This window comes from Manis javanica, chromosome 8 (assembly GCF_040802235.1).
Source record: "Manis javanica isolate MJ-LG chromosome 8, MJ_LKY, whole genome shotgun sequence".
In the NCBI taxonomy this organism is placed as follows: Eukaryota; Metazoa; Chordata; class Mammalia; order Pholidota; family Manidae; genus Manis; species Manis javanica.
The window spans coordinates 83,725,743-83,745,831 of record NC_133163.1 but is presented as its reverse complement, the minus strand read 5'-3'; the positions used below and the strand labels follow the sequence as shown (position 1 = coordinate 83,745,831).

At 36.6% G+C, this 20,089-nt stretch overlaps 1 protein-coding gene across 1 annotated transcript; it reads right to left on the bottom strand.

Moving 5' to 3' along the window:
• Positions 1–5,149: 5,149 nt before the first annotated feature.
• On the bottom strand, positions 5,150–17,878 carry EMC7 (ER membrane protein complex subunit 7). Its single transcript, XM_017660811.3, has 5 exons — positions 17,631–17,878; positions 13,602–13,721; positions 9,164–9,302; positions 7,765–7,845; positions 5,150–5,615 (listed from the first exon to the last, which is right to left on the bottom strand). The coding sequence occupies exons 1-5, from the start codon at positions 17,861–17,863 to the stop codon at positions 5,463–5,465; spliced, it is 726 nt and encodes a 241-aa protein (XP_017516300.1). The 5' UTR covers positions 17,864–17,878; the 3' UTR covers positions 5,150–5,462.
• Positions 17,879–20,089: the final 2,211 nt, after the last annotated feature.

Here is a 20,089-nt window from a genome sequence, read left to right as displayed (position 1 = left end):
GGGACATCTTAACCTGTTTCCTCATCTGAAAAGTAAGAACATTAATAATCACAAACTTTCATTGAAGTCTTATATGCATAGGGTTAGTGTGAATATTAAATGAGATAATATGGTAGTGTTCTGAACAATTCTACTTGTGAAGTAGATATTCCCTCCATTTTGCATATGAAGCTTGTGATCCATTTTACACACAATAAAACTAAGGCTTAGGAAAATAAAGTAACTTTCCCAAGACTATGCAATTAGTAAGTGATGGACCAGGACATGTGCTCACCCAATCTCTCCCTTAATTCAGAAAGCTCCTTCTGACCCATTCATTCAAAATGGACAAGGAAGCAACAGAGCCAATTTTGTACTGACTGAGAGAAAAGGAGCAGATTGGAGATCAATTCGGTCAGTTCTGGAAAAGCATGTAAGTTAGGACACCTGTGTTCAAGTGATAGCAACCTGGAGCTAGCTTAGGAAAGACACACGGACACTAGATTGTAAGATCCAGTGATGCTCCATGGAACTCAACAGCAAGACTGCAGCCACCTCAGGGGTGAATGTGAAAGAAGGGACGGCTCTCAAAATTCCTCCTCCATCTCACTTGTCTCAATGCATCTGCTTTATTCTGTATTTTCTCTCTGGAACCTGTTTTCTTTTTTGTGGTTCACATCATAGAATTTATAGCTATGAACTTTTCACAAGTTTGTATGTTACAATCCACTCCTCTAGTCCCTCAGTTTTAATTTCAAACTCCCACAGAATAGCCTTTCACCAAACCTGGGTTAGATACCTCTCCTAGAACAATCAGCTATGTCCATAAAAACAGGGCCACATTCCACAAATACAGCTGGCTGGGAGAACACTCCTTTGGGTTGCACCCACTCTCAGTGGAGAGCCAGTTACAAAGGTAGACTGGGTGACAGCTCAGCAAATGTATATTAAAGGAAGGAAATATACTGTCACAGTCCAGATTTTCTTCTTCCCTTCCCCAGTCCAATTTTGTTGCTATATCTCATTTTTTCCTCTAGAAATTATCAATCCTACCATTCTTCACATTCTAGGAATAAAATAATTTACTTTTTGGGGGAGAAGGAATTTTGAAAGACCATCAGGTAGGTCCATATTTAAATCATCTTAAGAGTTGACTTTTTGTCCAGTCTTTTTAAGAACTCCAAGAAAAGTAAAGTAAATATAGTCACCAGCATTTCCCAAATTTTTTTCACCATGCCAAGAATTTCTTCACAACAAACTAATTCTTCAATTTAACTAACTTCTCCTTCAACTTAAGTACCTTTCCTTTCTCAGATTTCATTTAGTGGATATAGCTGATCAGAATTTGCTTTAAAGGGGTTATCAAAATGATGAAAAATCCCCTCAGCATTCTCTTAACCAAACTGCAAAAATTGGAGGCCCTTTAATCCTTCCTAAACTATATCTGATTATTAGATATATTAATATAGTAGTGAGAATCACTATATTAATATGGTAGGATTTAAATAGAAAAACACAAATATTAATCACTGGCAGCTCTCCTCTTGACCTTCTGTGTATCCTATGATGCAGCCTAAAACTGGACACAGTAGTCATCTAGTCAAGTGGTTAAGTAAGGGGTTAGGGTGAAGATAGATGGTGGGGATTCAAGAGGCTTTCACAGAATCTACTGCAAGAGCAGATGTCTCCATGAACCTGAAGATTATCCAGCAGCTACTCTCCCCATCACCTCTGGGGTCATGATATCTCCCACCTGGGCATTTCCTATACTCTCTTTGCAGGCCAGATTCCTTAGACTTGTAGATTCCACTGCTGATTCTGCTTACGTGTGATTTAGGATCAACATACTGCCTTCTCTGATCCAGTACCACCCAACTGACTGGCTCAAGTCCCACCCTTAGTCCAACCAGCTGTGGGTGGGAAGTCCTGTCCATCCAGTTCTGTGGAGAGACAAGTACACAACAGTATTTTCTTTTCTTTCTTATATGTAATGCACAAGACTCCATGATAGCAGTTATTGCAAGAAAGCTTGCTTTCCTTATATATCTTCTCATGGTCCCTTATGAATCATAACACTTTCAGAATGATTCTATTTCATATTCCTTGTGCCAACTTTCAGGATCATTTAATACTAAATATTTTCTAATTTTTGTTCACTGTACTTTAGAAATGTTTTTAAATATTCAAATATATGTAGCAGGAACTTAATGAGTGGAATAAATTACTTACATCCATATATATGGGATTTTATTTCAAAATTACTTAAGGAAGTAGAGATAAGAATCTTCAATAATTACTGGTTTATTAAATTTTAGTGGAATTAAATGTCTTGTGAAAAGTTTTCTATTGAAATGCTGGGCACAGCTAGTTTCTATGGCTCTATGCATTCCTCTTATTTACTACTTGGCCTTCTTATTTTTCCCTTTTCTCAAATTTACTTGCCTGGCTGACTCAATCCTACCAGACTGTAGCCATTTTGAAAAGCTTCAGCTCCCCTATGCTCCTATAATGAAGTTGTATTACTGTGGGAAAAAAGATAAGCTAATATTTGGTGCTATTTGGGGTTTTTTTCTGAAGTTGCTCCTTTAATACCTCATCTTTTTTAAAGACTGTAATGTTCACAATCTACAGGCAACATCTGAATTTTACAAAACCTATCTTCAAGTTCTCCTGAATAATACAAACTTTTACCATTCTCATATACTTTATGAATTAAAAATAACTGACTCTAAATTATGACATTAATTATACCTAAAATGTCAAAAGAGCACAGTATGAACTAAGTCCTGCCTCAACATACTCCTTTAACTAAACTAAAGGACTTGGCCACTTGCTTCTGTTGTTTCCCTGAGATTAGCGCTTAGCAGAATTTTGTTGGGTTTAAATACAAAATGGTATAGAAAACATGCAAAAATGTCTATATGTGACCTGGAGGGCAATATGACCTGAGGGCAATAAACAAAATGAAAATATTTGTTTTAATTTTAATAGTTAATAGAAATATTTTGAATAGTTTTTTTTAGTTGAGAACTAAAAAAACTCCAAATCTCCTAAAAGTCTGAATGATTACTTAAATGAAAAAGCTCCGTTATCATTGCTGACATTCCTCATTCCTCATCAGGACCCTGAAACACTTCCAACTACTGAAAAATACCCTGAGTGATTGCTTCTTACCTCCTGTCAGAGGAATCATGTGGAAAAAATAAGATACTCTACTACTTTGGGCAGGCTAAGTAAAATCCTGAAACTTTCCAAAATGTTGACCTGACTTGGGGAATGAGGGAGGCCTGAGGTTTGAATAACTACAAAACTGCTTGAAAACTTGGAAGCTATGGATTCACCATGGAGAAGTTATCCTGGTCAGTCACCATCTTGTGACAAGAATGGGCAACAAAAATGTTACAAAAAATCACCACTCAGGCTTAACTTAATTTAAAACACAAAGCTTACAATTAAAAGGCAATAAATTTAAGCTGAATCTAAGAAAGGCCCTACAAAAGAGCAAAATAATATTTTGTCTCCAGATGGTGTACAGCAGAAAGCCACCAAGGGAGTAAAATAAGAAAAAGTTGACACTGATACATGGTTAAGGGTTATAAAATAGGACTGGGTTAAAATTAGAGTGGAATTTTAGATCTGGAATACACAGGTCTAATCCAAAACACTCAATTTACAGATGAGGCCATTTGAGGCCCATCTATTTATTAATTCATTAAACATTTATTGTGTGCCTACATGCTCAGGGCTGAAACACAATGAACAAGACATGGTCCAAAGAGGGAAAGTGACTTGCCCAGTCACAAAGCAAGTTAGCAGCTCAGCAGAGGCTCTTTGCACTGAACCTCAAACCCCCTAATAATATACAATGATTTCTGCACCTGTAAGCACACTAAGCATTAGATGAAGGTCTACACAAAGATAAGATTCTGTAACATATATTATACTCAGATGGCATTAGAATCTATGTAAAATAAACAGAGTTTCTTAGCACATGAAATGGTAATTTCCTTCAAAGTGCTTTCTAATTTCTTGGTCACTAGGTATTCCATGTGAAATTTGGACAACCCAAATTCTGAACATTTTTCAAATGATTGCTGGTCATACAACTATGATTCTTACTATATTATCACCTTTAAACTGCAACTTTCAAACAGTGTTCTAGTATTTTAATTATTCTCAACAAATGACTCTATTTTAAAAGACCTACTTCTACCATTTTAAGTTTGCCCACCTTAATCATTCATTGCTTAACCAGTTTGGTAACTTTAGAGTACATATAACACACACAGAGATCCAGTTAATAAAATGTCCTGCATCAGGACATTTCTGTCTTTAGAGGAAAACTTACATACCTCATTTCAAAATGAACAATGGCACCTACTACAAAAAGGAAAATAAGAGTTTGAAATCAATCTTTCTTCTGTTGTTTTTTTACTGATCTTATAACCTTAAGAAAGCAAAAGAGGAGTTATTTAACATAGGAGAGGACAGGAGCCCTCCAATACTGTAGCCTCAGAGTTCCTCTTTAATTAAAACCAGAAGAAAAGGCATGAAATTTTTGTTAACTTATTGAAATAAAAAGTCTTTGAGATACTCCTGATTGGAAGGTAGTAATTTATATTCCAACAACTCTGAGAATCAATGATGGAGAGATGAGGGGATTTCAAAGCTACCCTGTGCTATGCTACTAACGTTACAACATGGAGCTCTAAGGTTGGTTTTCTATCCTTAGACTCTAGAAAGCATGTTACTCATGCTTCCCCCCTAATAATACACTCTACTGAGGACAGGCACTGGACATCATCCATTTCTGTGTCCTACCTTGAATCACAGCATGTAGCTGACACTCAATAATGAATACCATAGATGTTAACCAGAATTTAAAAACTGATAACATCTATTCTAGTTCATATATCCATACTGTGAAACTAACTTCATAATAAAAATTAAAACTAGATCAGGAACACATGGTCCTACCTCAAACATCAGGAATGTTAAATGTCAAGGCAGGACAGAGAATTCTGAAGGGGCTACCTATACAAAAAACCAGGGTGCACACCTCTAAAAATAACCACTTCTTTTTAAACAGAAATCAATTTCAAGCCTCATACAGTGAAAGCTATAAACTGTCAAGAATAAAAGAAACATCATGAAAAAAATGACAAGATAATTGTATCTCTGGATTAAGACATTTTAATATACATAATGTATAGTACTTCATATAATTTACTAATGTCATTTTCTATAGGACACTGTAATTAATTCAGTGACATCAATATTGACCTCATACAAAGGATGAAAGCTGGGTTTTCTTGTGTACCAAGTACAAAATATGTGCTAAAATTACCACACACAACAGTTACAAGAGATCAACTTTAAGGATGACTCAAGTGTACAGTAGTCGCCTCACACGGTTTCCCTCAGGACTTGGATACCACCCAGTGCTGCCATGTTTATGCAAACGCCACCTGTGGGCGTCCCAACTACCTCCTTTTGCTGGCCCCACTTTTCCCTGCTTTACTGCTGCCACTGCTCGACTTGCCAGATGACTTTGAAGAGAAGAGCCTTGTCATGAACTCAGAAACATCAGGCAGCTCATGGTTGGAATTCAGCATATTCATGGACTGCTCCATCTCCTGCAGGAAGACAAAGCACAGCACAAAAGGCACTGGAATCTCCAAGTCACTTAACAACTAACACTTCCACAAGGGACGAAGGAGCACAGAACAAGTGAAAGGTACTGGTTCTGAGCAAGGGTGCAGTGTCATACCCATCAGAACTTCAGCAACCATCCTTTATACCTTCTTTATACCACTAAGCATTTTGACTCTTAGTAAATGTTCAATAAATCTTGACTAGGGTTGATTCAGCTAACATTTTTATAAATGGCATTTTCTCTGATAATGGACACATATGATCATATTCCTGCCATCCTATTTACGTTTTCTGATTAAAATGCTTTGTTCTAATGAATGTTTTTTAAACTCACATTTTCTTTAGATACCAGAATATCAACTTTTAATTTTATATCAAGATATCATAAAAATTTCTGAGACTTTCTCCTAAGGCCCTAAGTAGTAAATCTATGAATACTATATGGCTTGGATGACCTCAATTACAGCAGCTAAGCAACCAACACAAATGTTACAAACAAGTCACTGGCAGGACCTCCTAAGGGTTCGGTACTTTTATTTTGAGGTTTATCTTTCCCTATTAAGTCAACCACCTATAAAGTCCTTTTGACAATACTGATATGAATTTCATGTGACATTCCAAGTGAACTTAAACCTGAATTAGTTCAGACATGAAAAAAACAGCAAATACTGTATTATCACTTAAAATGGACCACCACTAGATATTAGCTTGCACTTTCTCCCCAAGGTAGGATTTATACATGATTTTTTAAGAAGTGCTTTTACAAATAAGGCCAGTAAAGCAACATTATGAACATAAATCAAATATGTTAACATGCCCTAATAGTCAAGAAATAAATGTATATGGTAACATGCCCCTGTGCCATAAAAATATATGGCCATATATGGTCATAAAAATACATGACCATCTCTATTTTCAAATCTGTTTAATTCTGAAGCTGTTGGACAACACTTTATACTGCTTACTTTGTGCAAAGCACTTTGAAAAGAATGAAATTTTAATCCACTGTGACTTCAAATGTTTCATTCTATTGATACCATAGAGAGTTTACTGGCTTCACAAATACAAGGGTTGCATAGGAAGTATACTTTATGACAAACACTGAAACAAAGATGTCAAAATTTAGCAATAAAACACCTTGAAATGGCTTATTTTCTCATGAAGCTTTTTCTACCACTCCAGCTTGGAATAAATGCCTTACTTTCTATAGAACTTAATTACCTACTACCTTAGCAAGTATATTTATTTTATGTGTATATTTATTTTCTCATCTAAAGTACACACACACACACACTCTCTCTCTCCCTTGATGTGTTTTATAAATCCATTCTATTTCCTACATTTAACTGGACTATGACCTTGCTGATGACAGGGATGGCATACAATGCATTTTTTTAGCCCTAGTATCCAGAACCTAAAAAAATCGATTAATGTTATTCAGTAATGAATAAGGCATCAAAACATCAATACATTAAACATAATGGAAAAACCTGGAACTCAAAAAATATTTATTGATTGTTTTCAGGTGAAAGAGGCATAATGGTTTTTTTAAATTTCTGCAGATATTTTTTATAGAAGCCAATATTTAAAGAGACAAAATGGTGACAATAAATTTGAAGTATCTTATTTCAAGTTGAAGTTGGCAACTCTCCCACCCCCTTGCCAAACCAGTATGATTTTGTAGTACAGAGTTTGAAAGCCACTATCCTGTTTCTCCTTTGCTCTATCCCAATTTCTTTTTTGAATCTAAACACATAAATTAAATGTGTACTCTGAAAAGTTATGTGAAGTATATGTAGATTATAAGAAGTCATCATTTTATAAAATATTTGTATTAGGTATACATTTCAACCATTTAACAAGTGAGGCACAAAGGGACTAGTACTAAGCAAAATTTTTTAGCAATATGAAGAGATGCAGGCTCTTACCAGGCAGAACCAACCGTATTTATCTGGTCCAATGGAAACAACTAATTAAATGCCAGGAACATAATGCTGTGTTAACATACCCTCTAAATGAACTTGGCTTGGAAATTAGGATAAAGCTGAAAAACTCCAAGCCATTCTGCCACAATGGATGGGCCAGGCATCAAAATATGGTTCAAAATGTATAGCTGGGTGGTAATCTTACCCGTCTCATGTCAGGATCACTTGTATTGACCACCTTGGGCAGAAGCACAAATATCAATAATGGAAGAACCATCATCATAACCTATGGAAGAAAAAAATTCAGAAAATGTTTTTCCACTCAACAGTAGAACAAACTCTGTACTTAACTGCCAATGATGAAATTAAAGATTCAGATGTTATATATAGAATAACAGCAGCCATCACCTCAGTTCTATTGACCCAACCCTGTTGACAGCAAGGTGCTCCTCAAGTCTGACTGTTGTAGAGTTTAAGAGCCTTATCTGTGTATGTTTGGATTGTGTAGACACCATGCTTCATATTTGTACCACCTACCATTTTACAGCATTTACAGTTTTATTTTAACAGTTTGCAAATGGAACTACCCACTTTCTTCTGTCTGTAGTCTGCCACTGGGATTGGTGATCCTCATGGCCAGCTAGGGTCTATTTCCCGATGACTTTGTGGCTCTTGAAGAAAACACTCTATCACCCCTCTAACTAAGGTATATCCTCTAGAGCCTATAATATAGTACTACGCAACTACTATAGCAGATCAGTTTTGAAAAAATGACCTAGAAACTTCCAGAACTGGATATGTTTCCATGGAATTTCAGAAATGAGAATATGGAAGATATTCCTCAATAGGCTTGTGGTTTCCTTGCTGATTTCTCCAATTCACTCTACCCTCTGGCTTCTTTATGCCTGATAGCAGATTCTAGATACTAATTTATTCCTCTCAAAGGATGTACAGCCCCCAAACATTCCTGTTTTGAGATCCAAATAGCTATTAGCAAGGAATATGATCAACATTTAGATAGACAATTCTAAACAATTCAGCTTTCAAAAAACAGCAACACCCAAAAAAAGTCAATTTGTTTCTAAGGAATATATTCTATTAGTGTTTTATTATTAGTGGGTACCATAACATCAGTTTCATGATAATACTAAGTACTTAAATTACAACAGAGTAACTTCTCTATTCACCACACATGAGAAAAAAGAAGAAACCTTACATGCCATCAACAGGGGCTGGTTAATAAATGACAGCACATTCATCAAAGGACAAATGTGCAGGTAGTATGAAGGATGAGACAGTGAGCTCCATGTGTAACTTACCACATACTCTGATTCTATTTGAATCTTAAAATATTTCATCATAAAGCACTTACCTAATTTCTGTTGCATGTTTTAATGTCAAATCTACCATGCAATTCTCACTATATTCTTTTTAGAATGTATTCCCAAGGCTACTATTTTCCTGAAATCCATAAAGTATTCCCCATCACCCTTTCATCCAACAATCTGACTGCAGCTTTCTTTCTCACAGGGGTTAGAAGTTTTCAACTGCCTGGAAGCAAATTAGAGATTAGTAAAGATACTTTACTGTAGCTTGAAACATACCATTGGGTTCATCAGAAAGTCTGTCCAGCCCCATGATTCCCTTTTAATAAAATAAGAAGGTGGGCCAGAAGATTTCATTTGGAGAGGATAGGGCAGTCTAACCACCTCTGATGTTTTGATGTAATTCACATATCTTGCTCTGATAAAACAACATGAAAAAAAGAATCGGTAATTCTATTAAAAACATTACTAGTTAAAACAACTACTTATAATATATCAGCAATGCCTTCTAATTATCTTTAGCTTTTTCCAAAATGCTTTGGCTTCTAAACTTTCGATCATGGAGATCAAAACTTTATCTGTATGTCCAAAATACTTGGTCAAATTTAGAGAAAGAACACTAAACCTGGAATCAGAGACCAAGTTGCCAGCTGTAGCTGTTATTACCTAGGCTTGTGGGGTTAGACAAGCTCTTCTCTGGTTATACCAAAAGTTCTTTTAGAATCTTTCCAGTTCTAAAGCACTTTGATTATACTTAACAATAAATTAATTTTGTTATAAATATATAAAAATGCTGAATTTTATTTTTTTGTCTGAAATATGCATTAATGATATACCAAATTTTCAAGGGTATTTAGCAAGAAAAATTTGTGATTTAAGAAAAGACCTACAACAATGCCACAGAAAACACTACATATTCACCAGAGAAGCCACTAATTTTTTTTTTTTTAGGAAAGCCAGGGAGACTTTTATTGAGAGATACAGTGAGAGGACAGACAGAGCTCCTGGCGTGAGCCAGGAGGGCACAAGTGAGCCCTGAGAAGCCACTAATTTTTTTTTTGGTATCATTAATCTACAATTACATGAAGAACATTATGTTTACTAGGCTCCCCCCTTCACCAAGTCCCCCCCACGTACCCCTTCACAGTCACTGTCCATCAGCATAGTAAGATGCTGTAAAATCACTACTTGTCTTCTCTGTGTTGTAGAGCCCGCTCCGTACCCACCCCCCACATTATACATGCTAATTATAATGTCCCCTTTCTTTTTCCCACCCTTATCCCTCCCTTCCCACCCATCCTCCCCAGTCCCTTTCCCTTTGGTAACTGTTAGTCCATTTGTGAGAAGCCACTAATTTTTTTTCTTTTTTTTTTTTCTCTTTCAATAGTTTATTGGTAGTAAGCTACATTGCATTGAATATTTTACATTTATTTGGTTTCATTAATTCATGGGTTCCAAACCTTAACTTTATACTCTTAACAAAGTTCACTTTTTTTTTTTTTTTTAGAGGGCATCTCTCATATTTATTGATCTTAATTGAAACTCTCACCCATGTTCACACATATTACAGTTTACTTTTTGGCAACTGCCTCCCCTATTTTCTCTATCATTTCCTTCTGGAATTTCTATTAAACATATGCTAGACTTTTTCATTCTTTATTCCACATCTTATTACATTCTCACTTCACAGTGTCCATTCCTTTATTTGTATTATATTCTGGGTAATTTTTTTTCTGATCTATTTTCCAGTTCATCAAACCTCTATTCAGTTACCTAACACTGCACTGGGTTTTGTGTTCCAATGCCTGTATTTATTGTGGAAGTTCTATTTTATTCTTTTTCACATATCTAAGGTCTGTTTCGGTTGTATCTCATTCTTAGGACAAGAATAAGTTTTTCTTTTATTTGTTTAAGCATTTTAAATATACCTTAAAACCATCTTAGAGTCTGCATTAACTAATTCTTTCATCTAAAGTCCTTGGAGGTCGATTCACCTACTAACTCAATGTACATTGTTTTCTTGAATATAAGCTAAGTAGACTTAATTTATGTGTGGGCCTAGACAGAGTATATCTCCCTCCAGAGAAGTTATGCAGTTGTCTCTGCCAGGAATCCACAGTTATGACCTGGGACTATCTTGTTAATTGCTCAGCTGGGAAGTTTCTGAATCATGCAGGAAGTAATAAATTTATATGAGGGTAGAAAACTTCAAATGACAGTAGGACTGTGATTATAGATCCTTTTAGGAGAGATCTGTCCCTCCTAAACCAGGGCCAGATTGAGATTTTTCTGCCAAGGGATCAAAAGGGGAACCAAGTCTAGGATCTAATTCTGACTTCAAGCAAGTTCAAGGCTTACCTCCTACCTACACATTGCTAATAAAATCTAAACATTTTGGTTAGAGAACAGCAAAACCCTCAGATGAGAAAGGGGTTTATAATGTAACCCTTGGAGATTTCCCTTACTTTTGGGGGAGCTATATATTTAAAAGAAAATGCTTGTCGTATTCTATGCAGTATTTCTAAGATTTTTCATTCTGCCATAACGTCAGAAATGGAAGTCCCACATATATTTGAAACTAACTTACCAGGCATGCTTACAAAGTATTGGGCAATAATATTAGGACCTTACATGAATACCACTTTGTTCTTTACTTTGTCCCACCCCCAATATTAAAATGATAGGTTTTTTTTTTTACATATGCTTTAGGTATCCAATCATTAGGAATGGATCTGAGAATATGAACCCCACTACTACAACCAGTCCCTAAAACTAAAGCAGGAAGTACTCTTTATCCAAGATAAAAAATCTAGTAAAACTTTCTATTTAGAGAACTATTTCTATATGCTTATAGTACTTTACTCAAAATTCAGAGTGTAGAGAATTTTAAAAATCAGTTTTTAAATAGACAAGTATGCCCTTTTAACAACTCTCATTCCTTCCAGTTATTCAGCATTTTCAATGTTTAAAAGAACCTGTAAACCTGTAATATAATGTATACCCCACCTCTAAGCTTACAATTCTAAAATACATGAAAAGTCCTTTTATTATCATACTAGAACTTAACTATATATTTTTAAACAAATCTTTATGCCTCTAAAAAGAATGAGAAACTCGATACATAATAAGGTTCATTTACTTTTAAACAATCCATTTATTCAAACAAAAAATGTTTAGAAACATATTTACAAGGTATTACTTTCAATTCAAGCTTCACCCTTGCTCTAAATAGCCAACAGCAAGAAATACAATTAGAATTTGGATGAAGTAGAATATTCTTGGACAAAGTAGAATATTCTAAGATAATTTAACTTCAAGAATGGGGGGAGGAAGTAATTTGCTTCTAATGAATCTATTTTAGTGGCATCATGGACTTGGTTTCATGATAACATCAAGAATTTACATTACCAAAGAATAACTATTTCTGTTCACTATACATGCTAAAAGAGAAAGAACCCTACCTGTCCAACGACAGGAGCTGGCATCAATGGACAAATATGCAGCTGATATAAAGGATAAGACAGCTCTAGTGTGACTCACTCTTCAATTACAGCATATTAACATATTACATTTTCAAAATGCCACACACACACAAAGAAAGAAGCAAAATATTTTAGGAGTAAACACTAACTCAAATATAAGTATTATGGTACTAACGAGACACCTGTATTATGCCAGCTCAATTTGGGGGTCTTTACAAATCAACCTAAATATGATTGGAACATATTGGAAAGGTCATAAAACACAGCTCTTCCAACCCCAAAATTATTTTTGCCTTTGTATGATCCATGCTTTATTTCTGCAACATAGTTATTTTGCAATAGCTCAAAGAAGAGAGAGTACCGCTTAATACTGTTTTGTATTTGTCAATCCTACCTCAATAAATCTATAATAAATAAATAAATAAAATTGCTTCATATACTTCCTGGCAGATTAAGCCAAAGACAGCGTTACTGGCATGAGACAATTAAAAAAAAAAACCATAAATTGTGGTTATAACACAGGCCGAATCTGAACATTGTTGACATTTATTCGACTGAAATTTCCAATGGGTTTGTGGTATTCCATAATCAAAGCCTCATTTAGTCCAAAATTCTTTTCACTTCAACCTCAAAGTACGTTCATCTACTAGAAGTTCTGAAATTGTTTCCTAGCTTGCCAGCTTCTAATACTGTGCTTTTCTTTTTCTTATTATGATCCTCAATTTGAGATAAACTCTATAATGCAATATATTGTTCCCAAGAAATACTAAATTCTCAATGCACACTAAATATTCCAGAAAGGGAGAACTATAGATATTTCAAGATCAATATAGTATCAAATAGGTACTAAGAGGTTTTATGAAAACAGCCCAGTGAAAAACAGGTGACAAGTAATATTTCCAGTTTAGAACAGTTAAACTACTTCAAACATTAATAATCACATTTCAATTACAACTTTCACGGTGCTTTTGCTCTCATAGAAAGTAATCTTATCTCCTCTCTACATAATTGTATCAGGAGCTTTACAATAAACTTAAAGCCAGAGCAGGAGGAAATTCAGCTTTACAATACTATCAATGCTCAGATTTAAAAAAACATAAGGATGTTTTAAATGTTTTAAGGAATGCGTATAGTTTAAATAAGAAACTTTTCACCTTAATTATAAATTCTAGAAGGACTATATGAAGTATTCAGTAGCCTAGCCTTTGGTAAAAAATTAAATCAGGTGCCCTCACCTCATTTTTCCTTTTGAAGTGATATCCACTCGGACTGGATCAAACCTGTAAGCTGGAGATATAACCTCCACTACATAAGATCCAGAAGGTATATCATGAACCACAAAACTCCCGTCTGTCCTAGAAAAATGAAAATCATATTTAGTCACTTCTGATCAATAGCATATTTTTTGTTTTAAATCACATTAGCTCCCAAATCAACTGCCCCCAAAATGATACTCAGAACAATAAGCAAAAAAAAAATAAAAACTGGCAAGAGTTGTCCCCACACTTCAGCTTCCAGAATCATACTAAAAAGGGGTTCTGAAAATGTAGCAGAGAACCCTGACATACAATGTATTCACTTCCTTCTGTGGGACAGATGATAAGTGACAGCCGCACAGTTCCAATTCTAAACCCATGTCTTCACTTAAGGGAAACTATCAATATATATTATTACTCAAATTAGGGTTCCAATTTTGTCAATCCCCGCCAACAATTTCTTAATTTAAAATGGTGCTTTTTTCTACTTTTAATTTGCATTTTGTTTTTTCCTTTTTTACAAAAAAGCAATTAAGTACTATTTGTTCCACTTGCTACAGATATTTCCCATCTACTCTGATTACTTATTTTTGCATAGGTAAAGTTTAAAACGTTTATGAGGTTAAAGCCATCCATCCACATTTTCCTTACTGATTTCTTCTAAACCTTCTAGACTTAGAAACTCGTCCCATCAAGAGCTGATAATTACATGTTCATAGATGAAAATTAATTAGTGTTGATAATGAGGAACTGCCATTTTGAGCAAAAAGAAATTTGTTTCAGAAAAACATGGTTCTAAAAGGACTGACTTGATCAGAGAATTCCTGGTATCATAATATAAGTCAAAATAATGCTTCTTAAATTATTAGGCTCCTCCACAGTTAAAGGAGTAACTGACTGCCACATCCACAATATTTACTAAAAAGAGGAACTAAGGTACTCTGTGCTACTCCAAAATACATACTAAATGGAACTGAAATACAAGCATCAAGATAACTTATTCCTGGGCTGGAAGTCTTCCTTTCACCCTTCAGATTTACTCCACCCTTCTCTTTGCAGACTGCACGAAGGGAAGCAAATGAGTCTAGTATATTTTACTGCCAGCTCTCTCCCTAAGAGGCCACCTCTGACTGGCTGTCCTGAGCTGGACACAGCTCCTCTCGAGGCTGTCCTTTCTTCCCTTCTAGATTGCAATAACCTTCACTTCCCCTCCTCTCTTCAGGCTTAGAGGTGATAGTAGCCTTGAGGTTGTAAACTCTAGGATACTGTACAATCTATTTGTTTCCCTACACCACTGCTACACTGTTTAATCCTTTCATTAAACTTTCCTTGAATCATTCTAATTCGAGTGTATCTTGTTTCTGGATGGGATCCTAACTGAACAGATTTCAAAACACTTTTCTAGATCTGTAACAAAACAGAATTGAACTGATTGTGCAACACAAATACCAAAACTAACTGCCAAGAAGAAAACACAAATATATTTTTCATCCTAAGGTAAATATTTTACTTTAGGAAGATAAGAAATTTTATAATGAAAATTTAAAACTTACCTTTAAAAATATACCCTACAATATGTAGGATTATTGGATCATGATTTGAAAGAACAATTACATAAAGTATTTTATTTTTTTAAGTGTCCTGTAGTTTATTATATATATCTTTTTTAATTGAAGTTTAGTTGACATACAATCTTATATTAGTTTCAAGTATACAACACATTGGTTCAACAGTTACCCATATTATTAAATCCTCCGCCCCACTAGTACAGCTGTCAACACAAAAATATGTTACAGAATCACTGACTATATTCTCCATGCTGTATTACCATCCCTGTGACCAACCTACACTGTGATTGAGTGTTTGTGCCCCTTTCATAAAAGCATTTTTGAGATAAGTGGGGTAACATAAAAATGGATGATGTTATGGCATTATTTATTTTGTAGAACCAATAATGGTATAGGGAATTTTTTAAGCCCTTATCTTTTAAGAGACTCATAATAATGTTTTTATAAGTGAAATTATTATCATGTTTAGGATCTATTTAATACTCCAGAAAAAAATTAATGGGGTACAGAGGAGACATTAAACAAAACAGTAGATTATGATGGGTACCTAAGGATTCACTAAGCTATTCTGTTTATTTTAGCTTATTTCTTCAATTTTCCATTAAAAAAAGTGCAAAAAAAGTATGGTGCATAATCTGTGCCAAAATTGAAAAACATCTACAAGACCCAAAACACAGAAGTGGCTAAATTATGACTTATATACATAGTGATGAGAGCAAGAAGTGGCAATGGGAGTCTTCAGTCGAAACTCCCCTCTTCTCCAAGCCCTAGGCACTTTCACTGAGAGTAACTGGAGTGAAAAGAGCAGCTGGTCATGCATAACATGTACAAAAAAAATTACCTAAACCTTTTCCAACAAGTCTGCCACTTCAAGCTCCTCATATTAATTCTTTATCTACCTTTCTACAAACAAATGGAAGAACATGAAATGGTAACAGAAACTGCTCATAAAAGCAGATCATAATGCCCTATTACAGTTGACCCTTGAACAACTGGAGGTTTAGGTGTGCTGACCCCCTGCACAGTCGAAATTCCATGTGTAACTTCTGGCTCCCCCCAAACAATTACTAATACCCTATGGTTGCTGGAGAAAAGAAAATGTTTCTTCAAAGTGCTGCAAATCTCCAAAAACTCCAATATCATTATTGAAAATAAAAATCTATGTGTAAGTGGACCCACACAGATCAAACCCACGTTGTTCAAGGGCCAACTGTGTATTGTATTTTACTATTAGAAACACAGGTCATGTGATTCCAAAAAGAACACAATAAAACTGTATTGCATTGCATCTGTAAAAGATACAACAAAAATTTAAGGTTATCTCTACTTTGTCTTCAATAAAAATTACTATATTATTTTAAAATAAAAATAATACACGCTTTTTAAAAGAACTGGACACTGCAGAAAACATGCCAAATAGTGAATACAGGCTAATTTTCCAAAGTTTAATGACAGATGTATCACTAAAAAATTAATTAAGGTAAGCCCTAAAGAATGCACTAATAACAGATTTATAATGATAAGCAGCATTAACATACTGGTTGTAAGCTTCTTGTCATTATCTATTAATCTGAGGTTGAAATTTTCATTCAATAGCACCTGTATCAGTTTTAGAAGTAAATGTCCACATTTGTCTGGTTTTTCAAATACCATCAGAGAAACACTTCTTTTCCAAAATATATTCTTTCAGTTCAAAGTTTCACTTTCCAAGAAAGGAATTAAAGATTTTAAACACAGTTGTGCCAAGACACTCGAAGCGGGCTGCTGCTGGAGTCCTAATAAATTCACCACATCTTTTACAGGCTGAAATCCCATTTCTACTAACAGCTAGAACGGACAGAAGTGTGTCAGCAATGTAGTGTAACCCTAGTCCCATAAATGCCAAGTGTGATGCTGTAAATCCCTCGATGAATTTAAGTGTAAAAAAGAACAACAATCCCACCACAAGGCAAACAAGGATGCTTTGATTAGGGACTCCAGGGCTCATTAATTTTAGAAGCAGCAACATTAGCCTCCCAGTCTATGCCATCACTAGAAGTCCTTTGAGCTTTGAGAATTCCCACTTGCCTAGCATCTTTCTACACATCAAGCTACCAAAAGACTGAAACAAATGCAAAAAGCGGCCAGATTCCAAGGAACAGGTGAGATGGAAAGAAAAAATTCAACAAGGGACAAATAAGGGGTCCCCCTGTCCCCGTACAGGCCCAGAATGGAACTGAAGACCTGACGACGCCGCTCCGGCCCTGGGGTGAGCACCCGCCACCCTGGTTTCCGAGTCAAGGGAGAGAGGAAAGTGTCGGACTGCCTGCCCAGGTCTCCCGACGCGCCCGCCCTTTCACTCTGCCGCACGACGGCGTCAGGCCTGCCACTTGGCGCCCCTTGGAGAAGTTCCCTGCGGTTTCCATTGCCACCGCTTTCCCGCTGCCCTCAGGATGCTCACTTAAGGAAGCCGACGTGCTCTTCTCCGTCTACCAGCACTCGGGCCGCGGAGATCCAGTCCTGGGGCTTCACCCCGGGAACAACCGCGCGCCCCTCAATCTTGAAGCGATCTCCTATGCCGACCCCACTCCCACCCGCCCCCTCGGCAGTAGCCCCAGGCACCTCCGAGCTCTGGGCATCCCCCGAGAGCAGCAGCAGCAGGATGGCAAAGAAGCCCCACAGAGCGGCCGCCATGACAGCAGCTCTCAGCGGTCAGGCCGGTAGCTCCGGAAGCCCTCTGTGACTCCCAGCCGTCGCCGCCGCTGCTGGCCGGTGTCGTCATCACTGCGTGCGGGGTCTGTGGCCAATCGATTTACTAGGAGGAAGTGAGGCGGAAGTACTGCTGCGAACTCCGCGCGCCTGGTATTGGAAAGGGGCCTGAGGGGCGTGTCAAGTGAGCCTAAGGGGACCGCCCACAAAGCGAAGACATTGAGGTGTTTCCCTTGCAGCGGCGGAGGCGGAGGGCCTTACATGAGTACCGGATGACGAGCCTGAGAGGACAAGAATCTGGAGTGGTGCTTGTATCTGAGCCTTCGGCTTTGGGGAAAACAGGTCCAAAAGAGAGCGTTAAAAAAGTAATAGATTTAAAACCCATACATGCTTATGTTACTCTACAAGAAGATACGCCAAAGAAATAATCAATCTTCCCATGTTTTCTTCCATCTGCTACTTCTATAGCTTTTCCTCTTCCTTTCTAATTACAATCCTTTAGTAGAATTCGTGCCTCATATTGAAAATTACGGAGTATCATAATTCTTCTAAGTGGTAAAGATACCTCAAGACAAATGCTAGGCATAGAAGCCACAGGGCATAAATCTGCAAAGAAGTAAACAGCTAACCTTTTCAAACAATATTGCTTCTCTCTCACTTACCAACTTAACATTTCCCTGTATGGCCCCTGAAGATGACTGGTTAGCCAGAGACGGGTAAGATTCCTCAAGGGAGGAACAACCTAAGACAGGCACAGTCGCAGGGGAGCCATCAGGTGAGAAATTGGGGATCAACAGAGGTGAGTCTTAGAACCTCACACCCCTGTTTTGAGAGAAATCTTCTGCATCCGTGGATATTTTGTTGCCCTTGTCTAGCTTGGATTAATACTAGTCTATAGGCACACACCTGATATCTACATTTGCCCTCTTACAGCACTAAATTATGTTTTCTACCTTTATCTTGCATCTACCTACCACTTCAGCATTTTCTTTAAAAAAATAATGATAATAATAATAAGGGAGAAATGTGGGATTCACATATAGATCAAGTATAAAAATCAAACGAATAATCATATCTGACTTGATTGTTTATAGTTCATGATGTGTGATCAAAACCGAAAGTTTATGTGATATGACTGCCCTTGCACTGTTCACCATGTAAGAACTTATTCACTATGTAAGAACTTGTTCACCGTGTAAGAACTTGTTCATTATGCTTCAGAAGATTGGAGACTGTTGAGAATTAGGGTTGGGGTTGATTAATGATTGTGCATTGAGTCCCCTATACAGAATTTTACTGTTGTTAACAACCATTTGATCAATAAATATGAGAGATGCCCTCTCAAAAAAAAAAATGTAATGGAGATTCCCGAGATGTATGAGATGCAAAGGCCGCTGTTTGTGTAAAGGAGAGAATGTGTCTGCCTGGAAAATCGCTGAAAAAAATAACGTGAACTATTTACTAAGGTTTGCCTCTGGTGAAACGGTTAAGAGTTGGAGGACATTTATCTAACACCATTCGCCCTGTTTTGAATGCTTTACTGTAAGCATAACGAAAAGGTCAGAGGGGAAAACCTGCCATTGTTCAGTGGGGGCTAAGCCAAGATTTGAGAGAGTATCTGTACTAATCCTCTCATTTGCTTGATGACAGAAAGGAAAGTAACTTGCCCACGATTTCTGTTGACTTTAAACATCGCCCTCTCTCCTACAAGTCCCTACTGAAGATTAAAGGGGGAAATGCATGTTTTTGCCTTGTGCACTCTGAGTTAGCCTCCCAGGAAAGAGTAACAAAAACTGAAAAAAGAGATACACAAGCCAAGTACTCCGAGTCCCTGGCAGGGTAGGGAGCATCGGGAGCCACCGCAATACTCTATTCTAAGCATCCCCAACTGTGGCTTAGGGGTACCTTTGCCTAAGTCTTTTGAAGATAGCCACTTCTTCACATTTGATCTTTGAAAGGAGCAGGACTGCTGTGCAAAGATTTATCATGTGCTACAACCCTCCCCACTACCAACCATCAAAACTATGCTGTGAAATAAAATTTCACTTTTTGAAAATGATGCAAGGTTCACAAAAGGCTGAAATAAAAATAATTTCACCCCAAATTTTTCTGATTTTTTTTTCACGTGTTTTCAGTGACTCTGCTTTACTAATGCCTAAAACACCTGCTCAGTCTAATAGGTAATCAGTGTTGGTCTTAATCTCTCAGGTA